This window comes from Trypanosoma rangeli (genome assembly GCF_003719475.1).
Source record: "Trypanosoma rangeli strain AM80 chromosome Unknown Tra_15.4_contig_00565, whole genome shotgun sequence".
In the NCBI taxonomy this organism is placed as follows: Eukaryota; Euglenozoa; class Kinetoplastea; order Trypanosomatida; family Trypanosomatidae; genus Trypanosoma; species Trypanosoma rangeli.
Genome location: NW_021706302.1, coordinates 6,256 through 7,088, shown reverse-complemented (window position 1 = coordinate 7,088; position 833 = coordinate 6,256). Strand labels below are relative to the sequence as shown.

At 61.5% G+C, this 833-nt stretch overlaps 2 protein-coding genes across 2 annotated transcripts in view; both read left to right on the top strand.

Annotated features, from left to right (window-relative positions):
* TraAM80_09355 (amino acid transporter) overlaps positions 1-337 on the top strand; it is a gene marked incomplete at both ends in the record, with an annotated part of 420 nt that extends 83 nt beyond the window's left edge. The window contains one exon of the mRNA XM_029386045.1: positions 1-337. This exon is cut by the window's left edge and continues 83 nt beyond it. Coding sequence (XP_029234149.1) covers positions 1-337 — 337 coding nt within the window.
* A 278-nt stretch (positions 338-615) lies between these two features.
* TraAM80_09354 (uncharacterized protein) overlaps positions 616-833 on the top strand; it is a gene marked incomplete at both ends in the record, with an annotated part of 486 nt that continues 268 nt past the window's right edge. Inside the window, one exon of the mRNA XM_029386044.1 lies at positions 616-833. This exon is cut by the window's right edge and continues 268 nt beyond it. Coding sequence (XP_029234148.1) covers positions 616-833 — 218 coding nt within the window.

Sequence of the window (833 nt, the reverse complement as noted above, 5' to 3'; positions counted from 1 at the left end):
CACCCGCAACTCCCTCTACCACAGTTTTGGGTGGAACCCCGACACGCTGCCGTTTTGGAGGCACTGCATCTTCGTCATCAGCCTCGCCGTTGCTTCGTTGCTTTGCGGCCTGTTCATCCCAAAGATCAACACGGTGTTTGGCCTCGTTGGTGCGTTTTGTGGCGGTATTTCAGGATTCATTCTTCCCTCTCTCCTGATGATGTACGGCGGCAACTGGTCGCTGCGGTCAGTTGGATGGATGCACTACACCTTCACGTACGTGCTGCTTCTCGCCGGTGTTGCGATGATGGTGTTCGGCACGGGTGCCACCATCTACAGCGCTGTGAAGGGCGACTGAGCGCCGCGGAGGCCATCGCCCGGGACGCCCCTCTGTGCCCGCCAGCGAATGTGCGGTGCGCCTCCGCAGCAGCCTGCGGCCAAGCGCGACTCCCTATGGAGAGGCATATGTTTTCCATCTCTCAAGCTTTGTGGTGCAGTGCATCCCATACCTCTTCTCTCTTTATTTGCCTTTGTTTTTGGTATGTTTTGTGTGGTTCTACGGCCGGATAGTCCCGCGGCCCTCCCTTCCCTCTGCGCTGCTTGGAACGTGTGCGTATGTGATGGTGCGGATTGACGATGTGGTCGGAACTCGAGCGTGGCGGCGGGTGTGCTGAGCTGCACCGCGTGTGGGTGGACATCCTTCTTGGTTCGCCACGGCAACGGAACGGGAGGCAGCAGGCGCCTCTGCACAACGTGCCGCCAACCCGTCGCCGTCCTTCTGGCGCTGCCGGTGCGGCTGCCACGGGGCGCGGCGGCGGAGTGCAGGCATCGCGCGCACGAGCGGAGGGCACACA